A 19,579-nucleotide genomic window follows, 5' to 3' on the forward strand; every position below is an offset into this window, starting at 1 on the left:
ATTAAAAAGAAAGACCACTCTTTTCTTTGGACTCTTTAAAAGAAATAGGAGTTGATTTTGAGAAAGTGGATACCGACTTCATTTGATACATGATTGATCAGAAAGTGGAATGAAACAGGCCTTCCATGGCCTTCTTGTAAAATGGATGCATTTTTCTATCAGAGGGGTAAATTTCTCAATATTGACCTTTTTTCCTTCCTTTTCACTCTCTAAAGGAAAACATTTGAGATATAGATAGAACTAGGTGGGCTGACCTTAGAGCCAGTCAGAAACCTAGAATGCCCTAAGAGGCTCATCTTGCAGTCCTGTGGTTCTGGAATCAGGTGTTGCCAGGAGAGAAGAAAAGCTTGTTATGGTTACTGTGTCTTGCTGCTGTTGACCTTTCTTACCACCTCACCTCAGAAGCGGTCTCCTGTATTTTTGTACTGTTAAAATAGTATGGAACTTTGTCTAGTAACGTACGTGATGTTTGACCTTGTGTGAGGTGAGCCAAAGTTTTTATGTCCTAGGACATAGAATGAAGTATAAAACTCTTGAGATATTTCCTGGGGCAAATAATCTTCCTGGTTTGTTTCTTAGGATATGGATATCCTCATATACTTAATAGCTCAGGATTAATACTTTATCGGCATTGTTACACATGGGTCAGAAGGACCATTTTTCACCAGTATGTCTGTCTATATAACTTTTTAAGGATTTTATTTATTTATTTTTAGAAGGGAAGGGAGGGAGGAAGAGAGGGAGAGGAACATCAGTGCATTATCCTGATTGGGACCCAGACTGCAACCCAGGCATGTGCCCTGACCGGAAATTGAACTGGCAACCTTTTGCTTTGTGAGACAATGCCAAACCCAAATGTTCTATACTGGTGCAGTCAGTCTGCATAATTTTGAAATTTATAAAATTCTGCAAAGCAAAAAGCTTTGAAGAATTTTGGGTTTGTTCTTGGATTGGGTCACTGGCAATAAAAGTAGAATTGTGTGCCCTGGCTGGTGTGGCCCAGTGGGTTGAGTGCCGGCTTACGAACCAAAAGGTTGCCAGTTCTGTTCCCAGTCAGGGCACATGCCAGGGTTGCAGACCAGGTCCCCAGTTGGGAGCATGGAAGAGACAACCAGTCAGTGTATCTCTCACACATTGGTGTTTCTCTCCCTCTCTTCTTTCCTTTCCCTCTCTCTAAAAATAAATAAAATCTAAATGATAATAATAATAAAGTAACTTTTTTAAAAAAGTAGAATTGTGTTATTGTGCTACTGAGACTTTTGTCCTTCTCCTAGTTACAAAGAATAATTAAGAGGGCATTTTACAGCCCTGGCTGGTGTACCTCAGTGGATTGAGCACAGGCTGCAAACCAGAGGTTCATGGGTTTGATTCCCAGTCAGGGTACATGGCTGGATTGTGGGACCAGGTCCTCAGTGGGGGCCACATGAGAGGCAACCCCATGTTGACATTTCTCGCTCTTTCTCCCTCTCTTCCCCTCTCTAAAAATAAATAAATAAAACCTTTTAAAAAAGAGGATGTTTTACAGACTAAAAGGATGATGTAAACTTACCAAAAACTTATCAACAGATGAAAACATGAGGGTTTTTAAGAGACAGGTAGTCTCACTATTTCTGGTTTCCTGGGACTCTTCATAACCTGCTTCACCAAACAGGATCTTTAACCTGCCTGATCAACTTAAGTTTGGGGGGACAGTGGATAGGGTGAGATATCTTCTTGTAGGAAAGGGTGGCATCCTTAACTATTAGAGCTGAATTTCTGAGAATCAGTCAGAGCTGAAAGAGAGAAACAAATGCATTACAACCTCTGGAGTGTGGGTTTTAGTGTCCTGCAATTTCAGGGGCATTTTTTAGTCCTCTGACAATAAAGTGACCAGAGCTGTGACAGAACACCTAGCTTAGATTGTTACATGGTTCATTTGTTCAGTCAGCAAGTATTTTAAAATCTATTTTATGCCTTGAATATTCAGTTAAATCAAGCAGAACATTTTAATAATGTAGAGCTTAAATTTATGGCCTTTATACATTCTCTGTACTTCCTTGTTTCCTTGCCTTATTTTATTTTTTTTTATCTTATTTATTTATTTTTGGAGTGAGAAAGAGGGAGGGAGGGAGAGAGAGAAAGAGAGACAGACAGACAGACACACACATCAATGTGTGGTCCTGGGGCCGTGGCCTGCAACCCAGGCATATGCCATGACTGGGGATCGAACCTGCGATGCTTTGGTTCGCAGCCCGTGCTCAATCCACTAAGCTACGCCAGCCAGGGCTCCTTGCCTTATTTTCTTCAGGGGACCGCTGTCTGAAATAAGTCAAGATTTGAGAGCCTTTCTTCCTCTAGAAATTGTTATCTCTATGAAGAATGAAGCTGGATTTATTGGTTCTCTGAGAATAGTAGGAGCAAAAGCGACATTTATTTGATGAGTAAGGTGGTAGAAAAGATCTAGTTATTCATTTGTTCAATCTATGGGTTCAACAAATATGTACTTCATTTGGCCTTTTTATGTACTTACCACTAACTTAAATGCTGGAATCACATTGTTAGAACTTCGTAACTAACTGATGTTGTAGAACCTATATTGTTTAGAATAAAGGACAGAGAACAGTCATCTTTGTGTTCTCTTGAGCAGCCTGGACATGGTGGTTGTCTTGGAGTAGCTCTCTCCTCCTCCTCTACCTTGGTATAATCTTCCTTCTTTCTTCATCTTCCTCCCGCCTTGCTGTCCTGCCTAGGAAAGGGGATTAAGGAAAGGACATTTTGAGGGAATGAGCTTCAGTCAATATATGCTGTCCTCTGAGTCAGAGTTTGAAAGGGAGATTGTTACCAGGGCTGTCAGAATGGGCTATGTTGAACGGGGAAGAAGCCATGTCAGTTTTGTGGTGTGGCACTTGGAACTTAGTATTGGTAAGCAGTATTGGAAAGATAGCATAGCCAGGGAAGGGATTTTTAGATATGAAAGTGAAACCATCCTTGTTTGCAGCATCAGGAACCTTGAAACAGTGAAAACTTTTGGAACTTCCCCAGGGTGCGGGGTAGGAATGGGGCAGCCTTTATATAAGAAGAGCAAGGCGTTTCACTCTTTGTGCTACTGATATCTTGGGCCAGATGATTCTTTGTTGTGGGCTGTCTTGTGTATTGCAGGGTCATTAGAAGTACCGCTAGTTTCTACTTATTAGATGCCAGTAACATACACACTTTGTCATTACTCAGTACCCCTCCAGGGAGCAAAATCACCCCTGATTGGAAATCACTGTATTAGAGTATGGTGGGTAAATCCAGAGATGTGTAGAGTTGAGAAGTATTCTTCATAACATTCACAATTATAAAGTAAAACATAGTGGTGTGATTTATTTCTTTAATTATACAGAAAAAATTTGCATTTGCTGTTTAGTGAAGGTAAACATTGGAAACTTATGTGTGGAATTTTGGTATGCTATATAAGAAGAACAAACCAAAGAGCTTTAGGTTTAGGGACTGCCAAAGTGTCTAGGTGGATGGTGTTAATGTGTCTTGTTCTTCTGTGGGTAGCCTCAGAGGTCTTTTAGGATTGGTCAGGGCACCTGCAACAGTGTTGAAATCTGTAATATTTATTTCAGCACTTTGTGCACTGTCAGCCTTTTTCTGTTAAAATCATGATACAGGTTCACATAGTAGTAACTCTTAGTTACAACTGAGAGAAAAGCAGCCTATTTGGCCATATGGCAAGGACTTTACTGCTTCATGCTTAAGGGCCACCATCCTTTAGCTCATATAAATGAAGCATAGAGGCTCTTAAGAGATCCACTTACCAGCTACTGGGACTGGGTTGGGTTCTGGCCTGATTGTACTTGCTGGTCATGAGAGCTGTCTGCTATTCTGGTTATTGGGCAGACTGATTTTTTTTTTCATTTGGCCAAAATTCTATTAGTTCAAAGGGAGACACTCTGCTTTACTGTTGTCCTTACTAGTTCTAGAAGGGAGGGCATAATTTATCACTATTGTGAAAAAAATAAAGCAAAACAAAAAATCTTGGGTAAGGAAAGGTTCAAATGAAATAAGCCAGAGTTTATTCCTGAGAGAAGCTGTCCACATTTCCTTTGCTTTTCCATTCTTTGGCTTCATATTTGAAGTTACAGCTGAAATTAAGAGTTAAATTACTTATAAGGAAGTATGACTGGGTAATGGTTTAAATTATACTTATATTTTGACCTTTTGGTCCTGATTATCTTTTTAATCCTCACCCAAGGATATGTTTATTGATTTGAGAGAGATATCAATTGGTTGCCTCCTGCATGCACCCCAACTAGAGATCAAGCAAACTTTTGGTATATGGGATGATGCTTTAAGCCACTGAGCCACCTGGCTAGGGCAGTCCTCAAGTTTTTGAAAACTAAGCAGTCTGTACCCTTTTTGTCTAATAATTACAGGTGACATTTATTGAATGCTTACTTGGTGACAGTGTGTTAGGTATGTAGATTTTCTCATTTAATCCTTACAAGCCCTGGAGGTGAGTACTGAAGTTCTTACTAATGATGAAACTGAGGCTCAATAATGTTAAGTGATTGTCCAAGGTCACATAGCTAGTATTAGCAGAGCTGGGATTTGAACTAGAGCCCACTGTGTTGTACTGATCTCATTGCACAGCATAAAGGGTATTTTTTGTGTTTCTAGGAGGCCTCTTGTATTGATAAATGAAGTGATTGTGGTCCTGATGACCTTTCAGTAGAGGTTAGTGGAGAAACAGACCTCAGGTACTAGATAACTTCCCATTCCTTTTACTTATCTGATTTCTGTGAGCCATCCATTTATTCTTATTAATATATAATTTATGAGACAGGAAATGCTGTGTTCTCCCAGAGTAGCAGAGAGGAGGAGGTCACTAGTTTCCTCATGGATTCAAATAGAAAATGGAAAATGCCCTGGTATGGCTTAGTGGACTGAGTGCCAGCCTGAGAACCAAAAGGTCACTAGTTCGATTCCCAGTCGGGGCACATGCCTGGGTTGCAGGCCAGATCCCCAGCTGGGGGCGTGTGAGAGGCAATCAATGGATGTTTCTCTGGCACATCAATGTTTTTCTCCCACTCCTTCCCCCTCCCTTCCCCTCTTTCTAAAAATAAAGAAATGACATTTAAAAAAAAAGTAAAACAGAAAAATGAACTGTGGCCTATCATTGAATGGAAAGATTATAGTCCAGTGAACATAGGAGAGAAGGTGTGTGTATCACAGAAACATACCAGGGGAGATGTGGCTGTGTGTAAAACAGAGGGAGAGTGAAGATGGGAGTCAGATGAGATTGGCTCTCTGAGCATAGCATTTCTAGGACTTCTGAAATGAATTTCTGAAAGTTCTCTTTGGTCTGTGATGGAAGCTTTGGGAGGAATCTTAACTAAACTAGAGGGTTAGTGAATGAACTTTCCTCCTTGATGTCTTTCATTTCAGAGAGATCCTTAATCTAATGATGTCTGTGTTTCAGGCCCCTTACTGCTGTGGAATGGTCTTAACTATAGGAAAAATCCTGGAGGATCCTGAGGTCATTCTCTATAAAGACCCAGTTTCTTCATTGATGCATAGCAAGTTTAGGTTTACTGCTTATTTTAGAGTGAAGATGGGAAAATAAGTCAATCCTAAAAACCTTTTTCCTGAAATCAACAAAAAATACAATAGCTTTTTTTTTTAATTTTTGTTTTTAATTTATTAATTTGAGAGAGAGAAGTGGGGAGGAAGGGAAGGAGAGAGAGAGAAACATGATTTGTTTTTCCACTAATTTTTGCATTCACCGACTGATTCTTGTGTACGCCCTCAGGAAGCATCTAACCTGCAACCTTAGTATATCAGGATGATGCTTTTTAACCAACGAAGCTACCTGGCCAGGGCACAAATTGGTTTTATTTCTTATTTTTTTAATTTTTAGCTAAACCCTGGCTGGATAGCTTAAATAGAGAGCATCTTTCCAATATGCCAGGGTTGCAGGTTTGATCCCTGGTGAGGGCACATATAAGAATCAATTATGAATGCATAAATAAGTAGAACAACAAATTGATATTTCTCAGTCTCTCTCTTTCTCAAATGAATACATTTAAAATTTTTTTAAATTAAAGTTTTAGTTAAAATTGATGAAAGTAGAGCTAATTATGGTATTTAGCCTGGAAAGTCTTATAGCTATAATGCCGTCTCCTATACAGGGTTCATATTTCATGCTTAGAATTATGTTAAATTTGCATATTACTTAATGGTGTCTAATTTGTATTATCTAGCACAGGGGTCCCCCACCTCTGGGCCACAGACCGGTATCGGTCCAGGCCTGTTAGGAACCGGGCTGCACAGCAGGAGGTGAGCTTGAATGTAATGTGCTTGAATCATCCTGAAACCAGTCCCTGGTGCCAAGAAGGTTAGGGACCACTAAATACTCAGGAACATAATATATTCTTAACCAATTTATTTATTTTTTTAAAAAAGTTTTGCTTCTGGTTCTTTTTGAAAAGAGATTATTTAAAACCAACTAGGTAAGCTTACTGCCTCATCTTGGGAACTTGATAAAGAAATCTTTCTACCTGAATTCTTCTGGGCTTTTAAAAACCATAGTAACCCAAGGAGCTACTTTTTTAGTATCCATGCAGATCATGTCCCTCACATATCAAATTAGTATGCACTAGTATATACATTATAAGTATCTGGTTGACATGTCAGACTACCAATAATTCTGGCTTCTGCTTTCTTTCGTCCCTCTTCTCTTTGCTTTATCAGAGAAAAATTACTCTGATCAAAGGCTTTACTGTATATCACCTCATATTAGGGAGAGAATGGAAAGTTTTTTTAACCCTACTACCTCCAGATGAGCCACTGCATTTTATAAATATAAATATCTAGCTATTCTCCCCATGAACTTTTCCATTTAAGCCACAAAACCAGAACTTCATGAACCATGGTAGATATAACAGTAATATTCCCTGGGCCATCCTTTTAATAAATTTTTCACCTCTGATACTTTCTGGGCTATATTCTTAGAGAGCATGGTATTTCCCATGGAATGGGAAACCATGGAAAAAGAGAAGTGTTGCTGGATATTTCAGTTTTGCCATTATGGTCACCTTTGCTGAAATGTATTCTTGTTTTCAAATCCCTTTACTAAGGTAACAATATTATCTTCTTCAGATATCTAGGACTATAGATAGGATAATGTAGAAATTGTTTAACTTAAGTATACTAAATAAAAACAGGATATATATCAATTATGCTTTTCGGCCGATACCCCCATTTCCATGGCTTCCTATCAAAATGATGGCTTTGAGAACCTTCTCTGGGTCTCTGGCCTTACTTTGAAGAAAAAAAAACCCCAAAGGATGGAGAATGTTAAATGATAAAATAGGGGGCTAATAATCTAACAAAGAAGGGTAACTTGGGCTAAGAGTTTAAGAAGGTGGGGCTAACAGAGGGGGAAGACTCCAGCAGGCTTGTGTCTTGGTTTTTCTCACTAACTCTTTTTATGTCTACAAGGCTGACTGCCTAGGGTATGAGTATGTTTCTTTCTCTTCTTTTTTTTTTTTTTTTTTTTTTCAACCTGGCCCCTCCCCTAGTACTTAGGTGGAGAAGGGTAAGTACATAGAGGGGAGGAGTCATTCCCTGTAGAAAATTCCAGGTGACATAACTTTGTTTAACCACCAGTATTTTTTTTCCCCCTTGTCTCTCCCCTCCTACAGAAATGGAGGCCAACGACCATTTTAACTTTACTGGCCTTCCCCCTGCACCTGCTGCCTCAGGACTGAAACCCTCTCCCTCCTCAGGGGAGGGCCTCTACACTAACGGGTCTCCCATGAACTTCCCCCAACAAGGGAAAAGTGAGTGTGAAGCCACATGGCCTGGGGAGGGGGGGTCATTATTCCTTTAGAGCAGTTTGATGAAACAAGATATGGTTCCCCTCTGGGCCAAGCTACCTCACAACAGTTCTGTGTCATTGGGAGAGGGAGGGAGTGAATCCTCAGAACTCCAGCCGCTGAAGGGAAATCCAGCTTCTAAGAACAAGCTCTAGAGGGTTATGGAAGCCACACTTTTAGCCTTGACTTAAGGTTGGAAGCGATTAGAAAAACATACTGGCTTTTTCATCTTAGCCTACTATTCTGTCAGTCCTGTTCCCTTGGCTACTGCCAGAGAGTGGTGAGGTGGCTATGGCTTCTGATAACCAGGTTGAACTCATGAGAGAGATAAAGGGCCTCTGAGAAGCTGTATTTAGAATTTGGAGAAGCCACACCTAGGACTGGGGTGGAGGGGTTGGGGGAAGGTTGGGATGTGTTTGCCTTTCAGTTTGTGCAGCAGAAAAGCAGGCAGATGCTTGTGCCACCTCCTATCCTTGTGGTTGGAAGATAGGGACAGGGAGAGTTTTCATGCTTGTTTACCAAGTTCCCCTGAGAGAAACTTCAAATTCCAGATAGATGTATTATTGCAAGGATCAGGTCTTGTCCTGGATTTGGCTTATTAGTTGCTGTGTACCATGGCTCTGCCAAGTATCTCTCTAATTTTGCCAGGGTTTCAGGTACTTTATGCTTGGAAGCAAAGAGAAGCCCAAATGCTTCTCTCCTTCCTTGCAACAGAAAATACTGCCATAGGCTTATACTTCCCACCTCTCTTTCCTATCCACAAGGGGGTCACAGGTAGCTAGAATCTCTTTATTTCACCTATTCTCCCCTAGCTTCCTTATGTTTTCATTCCTTTTATTTTGATTGACCTCCAGTCTAGAGGTTACCATTGCTACTGAGAACTCAAGTCTGCAGCACTAGTCATGCAGAGATTCCCGCCCCTCCTCCCTGCATATTACTCTCCAGTGCCTTATGGGGAGGGGCCAATCCCAGCCTTCTGAGCTGGGATCTTGCTGCTGTGGTGACTGCAAATTCTATTCTTAGCCCAGCACAAAGTGCTGGATCTGCATGTGGCAATGAGGTAGAGGCTGTCCCTTTGGTGCCACTGTGGGGCCAAACAGGCACTGGGAGGAAAGGGGGGCAGGAGAATTCAGTCATGCCACTCTAGGGGAAAATTCCTCTAGAGAATGAAGATGGGAAAGAATGCAAGTCACTGTAGGATGTCTGCAAACAGCTTCATTTAAACAAAATAAAAACCCCTGAGCATCAGTAGCAGCCAGCTCCCTGCTGGTCACTCCTGTGGTAGACCAGGAGAACTCCCCAGCCCCCTACTCAGGAGCCTCAGTAGCAGTTGCTAAGCTCACATCCAGGAGCATCTGTGTTGGGTGTTCCCTAGAGACCAAAAAGAGCTATAAATATAACAGAGGGGAATCCCCCTCCCCTTCACCTTCCCTTTTTCTAGTCAGTGTTATTCTTTTGGTAGAGTTGGTAGAGTTACTTGTACACATGTCTGTAACTGACCCTTTTTCCTCTTTCTCTCCCAGGTTTGAATGGGGATGTGAATGTTAATGGCTTATCTACTGTATCTCACACTACTACTTCAGGGATTTTGAATTCTGCTCCCCACTCCTCTAGCACCTCACACCTCCATCACCCCAACGTGGCCTACGACTGTCTCTGGAACTACTCGCAGTACCCACCTGCCAATCCTGGCAGCAACCTCAAGGACCCACCCCTTCTCTCCCAGTTCTCGGGGGGACAATACCCACTCAACGGCATCCTTGGAGGCAGTCGGCAACCTTCATCCCCAAGTCACAACACTAACCTTCGGGCTGGGAGCCAAGAGTTCTGGGCCAACGGTACCCAGAGTCCCATGGGGCTCAACTTTGACTCACAGGAACTGTATGATTCCTTTCCTGACCAGAATTTTGAGGTGATGCCCAATGGACCCCCTAGTTTTTTCACCTCCCCACAGTCTTCTCCCATGTTGGGCTCCAGCATCCAGACTTTTGCACCCTCCCAGGAGGTAGGGCGTGGTATCCATCCTGATGAAGAGGCAGAAAAGGAGCTGACTTCAGTTGTGGCAGAGAATGGCACTGGCTTGGTAGGCAGCCTGGAGCTGGAAGAAGAGCAGCCAGGTATAACTGTGGGCCTGTGAGCTGGGCTGGGAGAAGGAAAATGGGACTGTGGGGGCAGTGGCTTTTTGAGGTGAGGAAAACTTGTCTTTCCAGCTCTCTGCAGTGGAGGCTGATTTGCATGTTGGTGATTAGCAGAGCCAAGTAGCTGGTGTTTTTGTGGCAGCAGCACCAGCTCGTGAGTGGGAGTGCAAATTATTTCAAGCTCATGCAGAGCTGCTGGCCTGGAGAGGGCAGGTGGGCGAGCCTGAAACAGCCCCAACAGTCCCCTGTATCAGGGCTTCTTCCAAAATATAGGAAGGGGTTGGAGGATTAGCAGGGGGCATTGAAGCCATTTTGACTTGACTGTGGCAGGGCTAGACTGGCTGCAAAAGTGGCCCGAGCCCTAGTAGTGAGTGGCACTTAAAGGAGGGAAAGAAGCAGGCAGAGCATACTATTGCTTGTCTAATCACAATTTTGTTTCTTTTTTTGTTTTTGTGAGCATTAGTACATGTGATCATCCCTTCCATCTTTTCCCTCTAAATAGATAAATGCCTAGTTTGCTATTGATTCCAAGTATAAGGGTGACCACCCTGTAAAATTACAGAATGCTTTCTCTGTTTACTACTCCCTGTTTCCACTGAATGGGGGAAATAGATGCAGTCACAGTGGGAGTCATGTCTCAGACCCCATATTCCTCCCCCCATCTTTATCTGCTGTAAGATGTTAATAGTACTTAATAAATATTGTACTTACTGAAAATATCTGGATATGATCGGTATCTAACATAGAATTGGCACCTATAAATGTTGAAAGAAAGAACATATCTCTAAGCAAAGATTGACTGCCTGCTATAGCTAAAGGAACCAGGGGAAGGCACTGATTTTGACTTCTGTTCTCTCCTGGTATTTCCCAGAACTGAAGATATGTGGCTACAATGGCTCCATCCCTTCTGTGGAATCATTACACCAGGAAGTCTCAGTCTTGGTCCCTGACCCCACAGTGAGCTGCTTGGATGATCCTTCACATCTTCCTGATCAACTGGAAGACACTCCAATCCTCAGTGAAGTCTCTCTGGAGCCCTTTAACACCCTGGCACCAGGTAGGTTTGCAGGCTGGCTCCCTTCAGAGGATAGCCATGCAGAGGATAACCAGCTTGTACTACCTGGAAGAAAAGTAAAGCAGGGGAAAGGATTTGGGAATTAGGGGTGTTGAAGTCTCCAGATATTCCTGTGACAGACTACAGTCTCATGCCACTGGCCTGACTGGGCGAATTGCACTCTGAGCTGAATTGGTTCATTTCCTAGGTTTTCCCCCAATGTTCCTTTTGGCCAAGAGCCCTGGGCTTTAATAATTCACTGGATAGGGACTTATTACCACACAGTTGGGCTGTTTGGGTTCTTACTAAGTAGGAAGAAGACATTTGCCAGTAAACAATTACCTTTCACCCCACTGACATGTAAGAAAGGCCTATTTTATAATAAATGCTAGAATTTTGCACTGGTCTATGGGTTGTTATAGTGCCTTGGCTTTTCCCTTCATTTCTACTTTTTCACTAGGCTAATCCCCTATAGCCTAGTGAATCCACTCTTTCATTAGGGGGCTACAAAATTTCCCTAATTTATTATTATAAAAAACCTTCACACTGTGGGAACTAGAATTAGATGTATGCAGACAAGTATTTCTTAAATATTGCTTTCTGATTTTTCTACCTCCTGAAGAGCCCGTAAGTGGAGGACTCTATGGTATAGATGACACGGAGCTGATGGATGCAGAGGACAAGCTGCCTCTTGAGGACAGCCCTGTGATCTCTGCCCTTGATTGTCCTTCCCTCAACAATGCCACTGCCTTCAGTCTCCTGGCAGATGACAGTCAGACTTCAGCCTCTATCTTTGCTAATCCCACCTCTCCACCTGTTCTTGGAGAGTCTGTGCTGCAAGGTAAGTGAGGGGAGGTAGGACAAAGAAAGTCATTGACCTGGGAAAAGGTGAGAGAACAGGATCCATAGTTAGGGCATTAGGGGTGGGATATCTGTGGAAGCACCTTGTTGGGAGCTAAGGGGGCTGGGATAGTGGGGGGGGGGGGGCGGAACTGGAAACGGCACAGGCCACTCCACTCTGACTTCTGCCCTGTGCCCAGAAGGTCTTGTGAGACTTGGAGTTTGCAGGAAAAGGAGGCCAGGGACCTTACTGGCTCCAGGTAAAAGGTGTTTCTTCACACATTGACAGAAGCAGCAGCTTTGCCCTTTAACCTTCATGAATGGTTGGGGAGAACAGTCAAAGGCTAATTCTCTTTTACCAACTCTAGGGAAAAGCTGTTGAAGTAACCCTGTTTATCTTAGTCCAGGTTTGACTGAGTAGATTCTTTTGTTTTATATGACATCATTTTTCCTTTATTCATCTGGTCTCTTTGCATTCTAGATAACAGCTTTGACCTGAATAATGGTAGTGATGCAGAACAGGAAGAAATGGAGACTCAGGCTTCAGACTTTCCACCACCTCTGACCCAGACAGCCCCTGACCAGTCATCCACTGTTCAGCTACATCCAGTGGCCTCACCAGCAGTCTCACCAACAGCCTCCCCAGCAACCTCCCTGGCAGTTTCTCCAGCAGCCTCCCCAGAAGTCTCTACAGAGGTCTCCCCAGCAGTTTCTCCAGCAGCCTCCCCAGAAATCTCCCCAGCAGCCTTCCCAACAGTCTCTCCAGCTTCCTCACCAGCCCTCCCACCAACCTCCTCAGAAGTTTCCTTGTCGGCCTCCCTGGTTACCTCCCCAAAAGCATCTACTACAGCTTCTCCTGCAGCTGTCTTCCCAACAGCCTCCCAAGCAAATAAGGATGTCAGCAGCTTCCCCGAAACTACTGCTGACTTGGAAGAGATCACTGGAGAAGGAGTCACTACTTCTGCTGGTGGTGAGTATACAGATTGTCTTCTACCCCTAGCCAGTTCCAGGAAGAATTTCTGTTCCGCGTGGTAATTAGCCCTTCCCTGCTGGCCTGTTGTTTCGGTGTTGTTTGAACTCTAACTTTGGGTATCCCCTGTTTTTCTCCCAAGGTGATGTTCTAAGGAGAAGGATTGCTACCCCAGAAGAAGTTCGTCTACCCCTCCAACATGGGTAAATGCTCTAATTTGCTATATGCATTGACCTTGACAAATTTATTGAATGACTCTGGGAAAAAGGGAATGGAGCTCCTCACCTGAGCTGAGGAAGAATGGGCTAGACAGGATGGATTAAAGGACAGTTATCTGCAATGATAATCTTTTTCTTGAGGGTCCTACCTAGGCTTCCTTTCTTCCGCTCTCAGGGCCTGCCCCCCTTACCTATACTCTCCATCTTGTGGCCACTCAGGTTTTTGCTGAGGGGGCTATAGCTGTTACTGTTTTCAAACCCACCTGGTAACCATACAGCTCAGATATCCAAATTAGCTGACTTGTCCTGTATGCTTAAAGAATGTCCTGTATGCAGTGAATGGGGAGTGGCTTAGTCCCAATGAACTGAGATTTTTTTTTAGTGTTCTTCAGAGAGGTAAGGGCAGGAACAGTACGTGACCAGAATGAACAAGCCAGCTGACACCAAAGGCCTTGTAAGAATCAATGCCTTCCTGATTTTCCCCACCCCTACCCCTCTAGGCTATTTGTGGTCACCAAGTCTGAGTTCTGCTTAAAGTTTTGAGACAAAGATAAGGCTTAGTCTTAGAATAATCTGTTGCTCAGAACACAGAGTTCTTTAGTAAACCGTGGCCTGTGGAGTCATTTCACGGAGTCAACAGTGAGTTTACTCTACCTCTTGCCTCCCCCCACCCTCTGTCATTTCTGCCTTTATTCCCTTAGGTCTTCATCCTCTTTACTGGAAACCTAGTAATTGCCCTGAACGGCATTGGTGATTGGGGTTTCTGGCTGCTTGTATCACTGACTTTGTAAAGGGAAGGGTGGAGGCCTTTTCTGGCTTGTGCAGTTTGGTGTATTGCTTTCCCCTGAGGCCCTGAGGGGTTTGTGGAGCTTAGGCCGGCCGTCTAGCCAAGCTTGTGTCTCATGCTGTGTTTGCATCTACATGCAGTTCTAGTGAGAGAAGGGGGAAGGATCATCCGCTCAGTGGGTTTGGCTCCTGGGTGGCTTGAGAGTGGGTAGGGGTGTGACCTGGCGGCAGGGCCCGTGTGCTTCTCTGGCAGGTGGCGGAGAGAGGTGCGCATCAAGAAGGGCAGCCACCGATGGCAAGGAGAGACCTGGTATTATGGCCCGTGTGGAAAGAGGATGAAACAGTTCCCAGAAGTGATCAAGGTAGTGTAGCTTTCATGGACTTTTTAAAGGAAGTACAAACTCCTTTCTTTGGTCCAGTGGCAGCAGGCTGACATTGTCTGCTTGTGCTATTGCTGGCCAAATGCTTGGTAGGTCTATGACTTATTAATGCCACTTTATCTCCTTCCTTTAGTACCTGAACCGCAATGTGGTACACAGTGTCCGCCGTGAGCACTTCAGCTTCAGTCCCCGTATGCCTGTTGGAGATTTCTTTGAAGAGAGAGATACACCAGAGGTACAGACCCAAGTGTTAAATATGCTTTCTTCTTGAGAAAGGGTTGGTGGATAAGCTTCAGCTTTCTTTTGTGGAATTTAGAGGTTCTGGGGTATTGAATGGTTCAGAGGGCCAGGTAGCTTGCACTGACTCCCTCCCATTGTAAGTCTTCCTCATTACTTTAGGGCTTGCAGTGGATACAACTGTCAGCAGAGGAGATCCCGTCCAGGATTCAGGCAATTACTGGGAAACGGGGCCGACCTCGAAACACTGAGAAGACCAAGATCAAAGAAGTTCCCAAGGTGAAACGGGGCCGAGGTCGGCCACCCAAGGTCAAAATCACTGAGCTTTTCAATAAGACAGACAACCGCCTCCTGAAGAAACTGGAGGCCCCAGGTACAGTGGTGTTTCTCTTTTTTTTTCCAATTATGGTTGACATTCAGTATTATTTTATATTAATTTCTGGTATACAGTATAGTGATTAGACAGTTACACAATTTACAAAGTGATTCTCTTGATAATTCTAGTAATAGCCTGGCATCATACATAGTTTTTACAGTATTATAGACTGTACTCCCTATGCCAGCAATTTTCAACCTTTTTTTTTTTTTTTTCAGCTTATGGCACACATACACTAATTACTAAAATTCTGCAGCACATCAAAAATATATATTTTGCTGATCTGACAGAGGAAAAATAGGCATAATTTTGATTCATTCACATTGGACAGTTATTGTGTTGGCTGTTTTAAGATTTTATTTATTTATTTTTAGAGGGGAAGGAAGGGAGAAAGAGAGAAAGATCAATGTGTGGTTGCCTCTCATGCGCCCTCTACTGGGGACCTGATCTGCAGCCCAGGCATGTGTCCTGACTGATAATTGAACTGGTGACCCTTTGGTTTGCAGGCTGACACCCAATCCCCTGAGCCACACCAGCCAGGGCTGTTATCTTTTTTTTTTTTTTTTTTTTTTTGGGCAATCTAAGGGAAGAGAGGTCAGTGCCCCTGACTAGTCAGGTATTGCATGTTTTAAAATTCTTGCAGCATACCACTTGAAAATTGCTGCCCTGTGCTGTACTTTATATTCATGTGAATATTTTGTAACTATCAATGGTGTTTCTTACTTTGAGATTCTGTTTGCTCTATGAGGTTTCTGAAATGGTGATAAATTGTTAATGGCCGGGTTCCTCGGGAGCATGACTGACATTGACTGGACAGAATGAACCTGAATCACTTCCGCCTTGCTGGAAAGCAGCATCAGGGTCCCAGCTCTTTTGTGGTAGTTAACAATCAGTTTCTTCCTTGAGTTGCTCTCACTAGTAGAGCCCTGGGCAATTAGTTCCCAGAAGAGAGAATTTTCATGTCCTTTTTACCATGTTTCAGCTTCTTATTTGTCTTACTGGTTTTGATGTTGTACATTCTTACTTTACTCTTTGCCATCATCTCAGAGGTTGAGAATTCAAATATGAATCCGAAAGATAATTGGCACTGTTTTAGTGGGATAGACAGGCGGGAAATGTCTAATTTTTCATTAAATATTATACTTATCCTGATAAACTATGAAGAATTTGAAAAAATTTGTAGTCTTCTAAAGTTCTAGCTCTGCCAGTTTCTGACTATATGACCTGGAGCAAGTCACTTATATTTTAATAGAAGCCTATAGTGGTTCCTCTGCAGCTAATATCTGTCTGACTTAGAGGGTTGTTGTACAGATGTAGTGTTTCTGTGTCAGAATAGCATAGGTTATTATGATCAAAAACATCAATTCTAAAACAGTCTGTTATTTGCATGATCACACTTCAATATTCAGTCTTCCAAAGGGAAAGAAATTCAGATCTTTCTGTGGAGTAAGATATGAGAACTGAGCATAAACAAAAGCTATGTCAGTGTTGATCTGATTCTACTGAGATGTCCATTGCACATTTTGGGTCCTTTCTTGCACATTCTTGGTTAATCAGTGCTTCCAACTCTGGAAACCACCCTCCTTCCTGGCAGTTTGTTTTGCTGTTTCCTTTCTCTGCTCTAAAATCAGTGTGTGGGTTACTGCCCTTGTCAGGTAGCCTGGGAGATAGATGGATAGGCTAGAAGGCTACCCTGCCATCATGGCCTCTAGGACCCCTTCTAAAGCAGTGCAGTCTGTTCCAGGGGCTGGTGCTTCAGGTCTGGAGATACCACTTGAGTTCTTTGTTTTACTTCCATAGCAGGTGCCTCTCCCACATTGCCCACCCCCAACATTTTGTTTTGTATACTAAAAAAAAAACAACTTTCTAGATTCTTCAGGGGGTTGCTTGGGAAGTAAGCTTTGTGACAGGCATGTGCTGCTCTGGATGCCAGAGATTGTTCTGCTTGCCTCACTCTTCATGTTTCTTTCTTTTCTTTTTTTCTTCTTCTAAAGATTTATTTATTTATTTATTTATTTATTTATTTATTTATATTTAGAGAGGGGGGAAGGGAGGGAGAAAGAAAGGGAGAGAACCTTTAATGTGTGTTAGCCTCTCATGTGCCCCCTACTGGGGACCTGGCCCACAATCCAGCCATGTGTCCTGACTCCGAATTGACCTGGTGATCCTTTTCTTCACAGTCTGGCACTCAATTCACTGAGCCATACCAGCCAGGGCTTTTTTCTTTTTTCTTTTATTGATTTAGAGAGGGAAAAACATGGATTTGTTGTTTCACTTATTTATGCTTTCATTTATGCTTTGGTTCTTTTTTTTTTTCTTGTTGATTGATTCTTGTATGTGCCCTGACTGAGGATCAAACCCACAACCTTGGCATATCAGGACAATGCTCTAAATAGCTGAGCTACCCAGCCAGGGCTTGCTGTTCATTTTCCTTTCTGCCCTTATAGAAACACTGAATGAGGAGGATAAAGCAAAGATGAGTAAAATCAAGAAGAAGATGAAGCAGAAGATACAACGTGGAGAGTGTCAGATTGCTATCCAAGGGCAGGTGAGGGACATCTGAGATTACACAGTGGGTTAACATTGCCTGTTAACCGCCAGCTCTGTCTTTTTTCCCTTTTCCTACAACTGCCACCCTCCATGTAGCAAGAGTACCTTGATTACCTAGAATTTGGGGGGCTTGACTTAGAGAACTGAGTTTATTCGAGAATAATGTAGGCATCTTCAGGGTGAGAGAAATGATCCATTGCCAATCCCTTATCCCAACTCTCACCTCTCCTCCCCAGCACCCTTGTCTTTTTTGAATCGTAGCCCAAACAGAGATGCTTTCAGAGTTTGAGGAGAAATGACTTCCCTTATGGTTTACAGGCCAGAAACAAGAGGAAGCAAGAGACCAAGAGCTTAAAGCAGAAGGAAGCTAAGAAGAAATCCAAGGTAGGTGTATGTACACACAAGTATAATTTTGAAGTTGCAAGACGTGTAAGTTGGGGTTTTTTTTATAGTCATGTTTCTGGGCTCTGGGGTGGGAGGGTGGGGATCAAGGAAGGGTAGTGACTGGAATCTTTATGGCATTCTTGATTTCTCTTTCCCTTGGGTGGGTAGGCTGAGAAGGTAAAGACAAAACAGGAAAAACTGAAGGAAAAGGTCAAGAAGGAGAAGAAGGAGAAGGTAAAAATGAAGGAAAAAGAGGAGATGGCCAAAACAAAGCCAGCTTCTAAAGCAGATAAAACACTGGCCGCGCAGAGGTGCTTGGAGGAGCGGCAGAGGCAGCAGATGATCTTGGAGGAGATGAAGAAGCCAACAGAGGATATGTGCCTGACTGACCACCAGGTAGTGAGGGGAGAATAACAGATTCTGGGTCCTGGAGGGGCCCGTTGAGTGAAGACACTTCAGTTAAAGGAAGGACCTCCTAGATACCCAAACTTGTCTTCCAATCTGTTTGACAGAACCCCCTACTGCTTTTATCCTTACAGCCTCTGCCTGACTTCTCACGCATCCCTGGGCTGGTCCTGCCTAGTGAGGCCTTCTCAGACTGCTTGACCATTGTGGAGTTCCTGCACAGTTTCGGCAAGGTGCTGGGCCTTGACCCTGCCAAAGATGTACCTAGCTTAGGGGTCCTGCAAGAGGGACTCTTGTGTCAAGGCGACAGCGTGGGCGAGGTGCAAGATCTGCTGGTTCGGCTCCTGAAGGCTGCACTCTATGACCCTGGCCTTCCTTCTTACTGTCAGGTGAGGCGCTTTCCGGGGTAGGTTGGGAGAGCCTAGGATAAGTGCTTTGTCTCAGTTTTGCTTTTTCTCTTTAAGTTAAATGCATTAAAGCCCCTCCCTAAAGTGATCAAGACAAGTGAAGAGACATGTAATTTCTCTTTTCCTTGTATTTTTTCTCTGCTGTTTCTTTTTCCTTCCTGACCTCCCTCTGCTTGTTTTGTTCATTTACCTTTTACTCCTTTTCATTTGCACCTTTCCCTTATCCTCTCTCATCTTGTCCAAGCAACTTTCATTTTTTTCCTATCTTAACCCCACTTTTCTCCCGTATTTTCCTATTCCAGATTCATGCAACTTGAGTTTTTCCTCTTTGTCGCCTAACCTCCATTATGCTCTCCTCCAAACAGTCCTTAAAAATCTTGGGGGAAAAGGTGTCGGAGATCCTACTGACAAGAGACAACGTGTCTGAGATCCTGCGCTGCTTCCTCATGGCATACGGAGTGGAGCCAGTCCTCTGTGACAGCCTGCGCACCCAGCCTTTTCAGGCCCAGCCACCCCAACAGAAAGCTGCTGTCCTCGCCTTCCTTGTGCATGAGCTCAATGGCTCCACCCTCATTATCAAGTGAGGGGCAGGGGAGGGAATGGTTATTGTATGCCAGGGTTAGAACGGGATGGGGCAGGGCGCAGGCATCTAGAGTCTTGTGTGATGTGTCCACTGCTATGCTCTGGAGAGGCTGGAGTGACTTGGCACTGAATCTTCGTGCCTTCCCTGGGAGAACCTAAGCCTTCCTCTGCTATTCATTCAGTTCAGGCTTTAAGCTGAAATTTCCTGTTCAGCTGCAGTTCCGTTGCCCTTGAGCCTCCCTTCTTCTTTGTGTGTGCTGCCACTTGTACCTCAAAATCCCATTCTCTATTCCCCTGCAGTGAGATTGACAAGACCCTGGAGAGTATGTCCAGCTACAGGAAAAACAAGTGGATTGTTGAAGGCCGGCTGCGGAGGTAGGGACCAGGACAGAGAGTAGGGTCTAA

At 43.6% G+C, this 19,579-nt stretch overlaps 1 protein-coding gene across 7 annotated transcripts in view; it reads left to right on the plus strand.

The window, feature by feature from the left end:
* BAZ2A (bromodomain adjacent to zinc finger domain 2A) overlaps nt 1-19,579 on the plus strand; it is a 36,494-nt gene that overhangs the window by 8,561 nt on the left and 8,354 nt on the right. For all 7 annotated transcript variants that reach the window (XM_028531716.1, XM_036018787.1, XM_028531714.2 and 4 more), the window contains 15 exons: nt 7,674-7,811; nt 9,371-9,964; nt 10,857-11,042; nt 11,662-11,880; nt 12,361-12,849; nt 12,992-13,052; nt 14,107-14,215; nt 14,367-14,468; nt 14,633-14,843; nt 17,294-17,394; nt 17,715-17,780; nt 17,949-18,176; nt 18,320-18,574; nt 18,958-19,172; nt 19,475-19,549. In XM_028531716.1, the coding sequence (XP_028387517.1) occupies nt 7,676-7,811; nt 9,371-9,964; nt 10,857-11,042; nt 11,662-11,880; nt 12,361-12,849; nt 12,992-13,052; nt 14,107-14,215; nt 14,367-14,468; nt 14,633-14,843; nt 17,294-17,394; nt 17,715-17,780; nt 17,949-18,176; nt 18,320-18,574; nt 18,958-19,172; nt 19,475-19,549 (3,047 nt within the window). In that variant the 5' untranslated portion in view covers nt 7,674-7,675. The remainder of the gene's footprint in view (nt 1-7,673; nt 7,812-9,370; nt 9,965-10,856; nt 11,043-11,661; nt 11,881-12,360; nt 12,850-12,991; nt 13,053-14,106; nt 14,216-14,366; nt 14,469-14,632; nt 14,844-17,293; nt 17,395-17,714; nt 17,781-17,948; nt 18,177-18,319; nt 18,575-18,957; nt 19,173-19,474; nt 19,550-19,579) is intronic.

The sequence above is a fragment of the Phyllostomus discolor genome, chromosome 2 (genome assembly GCF_004126475.2).
Source record: "Phyllostomus discolor isolate MPI-MPIP mPhyDis1 chromosome 2, mPhyDis1.pri.v3, whole genome shotgun sequence".
Lineage (NCBI taxonomy): Eukaryota > Metazoa > Chordata > Mammalia > Chiroptera > Phyllostomidae > Phyllostomus > Phyllostomus discolor.